At 39.8% G+C, this 2,547-nt stretch overlaps 1 protein-coding gene across 1 annotated transcript; it reads left to right on the plus strand.

The window, feature by feature from the left end:
• The first annotated feature begins 1,412 nt into the window (after positions 1-1,412).
• LOC109014753 (UDP-glucuronate 4-epimerase 6-like) lies at positions 1,413-2,547 on the plus strand. Its single transcript, XM_018997256.2, has 2 exons — positions 1,413-1,454; positions 1,553-2,547. The coding sequence occupies exons 1-2, from the start codon at positions 1,413-1,415 to the stop codon at positions 2,168-2,170; spliced, it is 660 nt and encodes a 219-aa protein (XP_018852801.1). The 3' UTR covers positions 2,171-2,547.

Consider the following 2,547-nt stretch of genomic DNA (forward strand, 5'->3'; position numbering starts at 1 on the left):
TTGTGTCTTGTACTGAATGCTTCAGCAAAATCTCCAAGCAATTTGAATGAGAAAAGTCAAGGAAAAAGAAACTATATGGTTTAAAACGTATTAAATCAAAACATGAACATTATCATGTTTACACGAGGAAATAGTTGGGTTTTAAAGTTAATGCATAAGCTAAATCTAGTCTGAAACAGAAAAGTTGTGCGTTTTACCAAGCTGTGTGAATCATTAATATACAAATCAACACAACCAATAAAATGTCAAAGGCAACTTGATGCTTCGAAAAGGTCCTACTTCTATCAGTTGATACTTTTTTTTTATAAGTGAAATTCACCAAGTTTAGTCTTGATTTGTGACTATCCTTCCTCTATTAACAAACACGTAAAGTGGGACTACTAGAACCAAAATTATGCGTGTAAACTTTATTCCCTGGCACCCTGCTAATATGCATCTTCAATTTTGTCTCGCCCCATGGCACCCCGATCACCTCATCGTTTATCCATGTACATATCCCAGTGATAGTCTTTTGGTGGCGGGATGCCCTTTATTGGAGAGTGGCTCCTCCCTCTAACATCATGAGCCCAGCAGCGAAATGGTGCTACTGGTGGAGGTGGAAATGGTGGCCTCCTCTCAAATCATTTCCTTTCATTGAAGAAGGCATTCCTTCATTGATCCCTATGGCCTCCTCTAGAATTCTACTTTCCTTGTAGTTCTTCTCAGGGAACAAACAAGTGGCCACGAAAGAAATAAAATTAGAAAAAAAATCCAAACAAATTCATGAACTAAACAAGTGGTCACGATCGAAATAAAATTAGAAAAAAAAAACAAAAATTCCAGACAGATTCACTAACGAAACAAGTGGTCACAGATTCACCTAAGTTCAAGGGAGTAAATAGAAATCCAGACAGATTCACAAACTCTTCAGATCAATCTTGCAAGAAAACCTAAAATAGAGAAGTAAAACTTAAAGAGAGAAACATACAGAGTAATTTCAGTCGAGCAAGAGGCGTGCAAAGGGGAAGAAGTTAGATCTATGAAGTTTTTCTTTTTTAAATATTTTATACAGGCCATTAAAAAAATAACATGTGGCATATGTCATATTTTGGTTGAATCTCTCGGTTCTTCTAGCATTTTCCTAAAAAAAAATTATGTTTCACTGGAAAACTTTTATTATCATATTTTTATAATTATAGTCTCAACATTTTTTTACTTGGCATTAAACGGTTAATCCACAAGTATAATATAATAAAAGATTTAGTTCTTCTTTGGAACGGTCTGGCTGTTCCTTAGAGTTTAACAACTCCCAATAAAAGTAAGCCACATATGAAATTCTACACTACATGGAATGAATCTGATCTCATTTAATAAAACCAACGGAAGTGTAAATTCCTTTTGAGAAAGTCACACCTCCTTGGAACTTCAACACCATGAACTTTGGGAAGAACCCAACCGCTGCTGCACAACACCAGGTCCATCGCCGCCACAGTTGGGCAACACCATCGCACACACCAAGTGCCGTCGGCCCCACCAAGCTCTTTCTCCCCCAAAAAGTTTTGTTGCCCGTTAGCTAGCAAGTCTCTACGCTACCACCAAGAAAGTAGGCGAAGAAATCGCTCACACCTGCAACCATATCTACGAGCTCTCCCTCACTGGCTTAAGGTTCTTCACTGTGTACAAGCCTTGGGGTAGACTAGACATGGCATACTACTTCTTCACAAAGTACATCTTGCACGGTAAGGTCATTGACATTTACCAGACACAAGGCGAGAAGGAGGTGGCACGTGACTTCACGTACATCGACAAAGTCGTGAAAGGCTATTTAGAGGTGTTGGACACAACCAAGAAGAGCACTGGAAGCAGCGGGAAGAAGAGGGGACTGGCGCAGCTGAGGATCTACAACCTTGGGAACACGTCATCGGTGCCGGTCCGAAAGTTAGTGTCCATATTGGAGGGGTTGCTGAGCAGTAAGGCCAAGAATCACATGATCAAGATGCTGAGGAATGGAGACGTTCCCTACACCCATGCCAATGTGACCGTGTCTTTCAGGGATTTCGACTATAGGCCCAGCACGAATTTGGCCACTAGATTGAGAGAGTTCACCAAACGGTGCATCAATTATGGGATTAAGTTGAAGGTAAAGAAAGAAACCGACATCGGCAATGAGCATTCTAAAGAATCCGATTGATGATAATCATCTTCAAAACCAGAATTTTTATTTTTTGTCGACTCAAAAATCCTGTTCTTTTTTCCCCATTTAATTTGATTAGGTTATTGTCATGGTCCTTAAATGTGTCGGATCAAATTGTTGAAGTTGTTCTTGATGTAAAATATAGGTATAGATTTGTTATAGGAGATGATCCAGCACAGAGAGAGGCAAAAGGGTAGTTGTACGTGAGTGAGAGAGAGAGAGAGAGAGAGAGGGGAAGTGTAGATCTATGAATTGGGGGTTGGTGCTGTAATAATGTTGGTGGGATCTACTTGTCACACCGTTTATCAGCTGTTACGCAGGCATATGGAATCTGAAATGGGAGACCTACATGATAAACACCTATTGAAGGAAAA

This window comes from Juglans regia, chromosome 14 (genome assembly GCF_001411555.2).
Source record: "Juglans regia cultivar Chandler chromosome 14, Walnut 2.0, whole genome shotgun sequence".
Taxonomy (NCBI): Eukaryota; Viridiplantae; Streptophyta; class Magnoliopsida; order Fagales; family Juglandaceae; genus Juglans; species Juglans regia.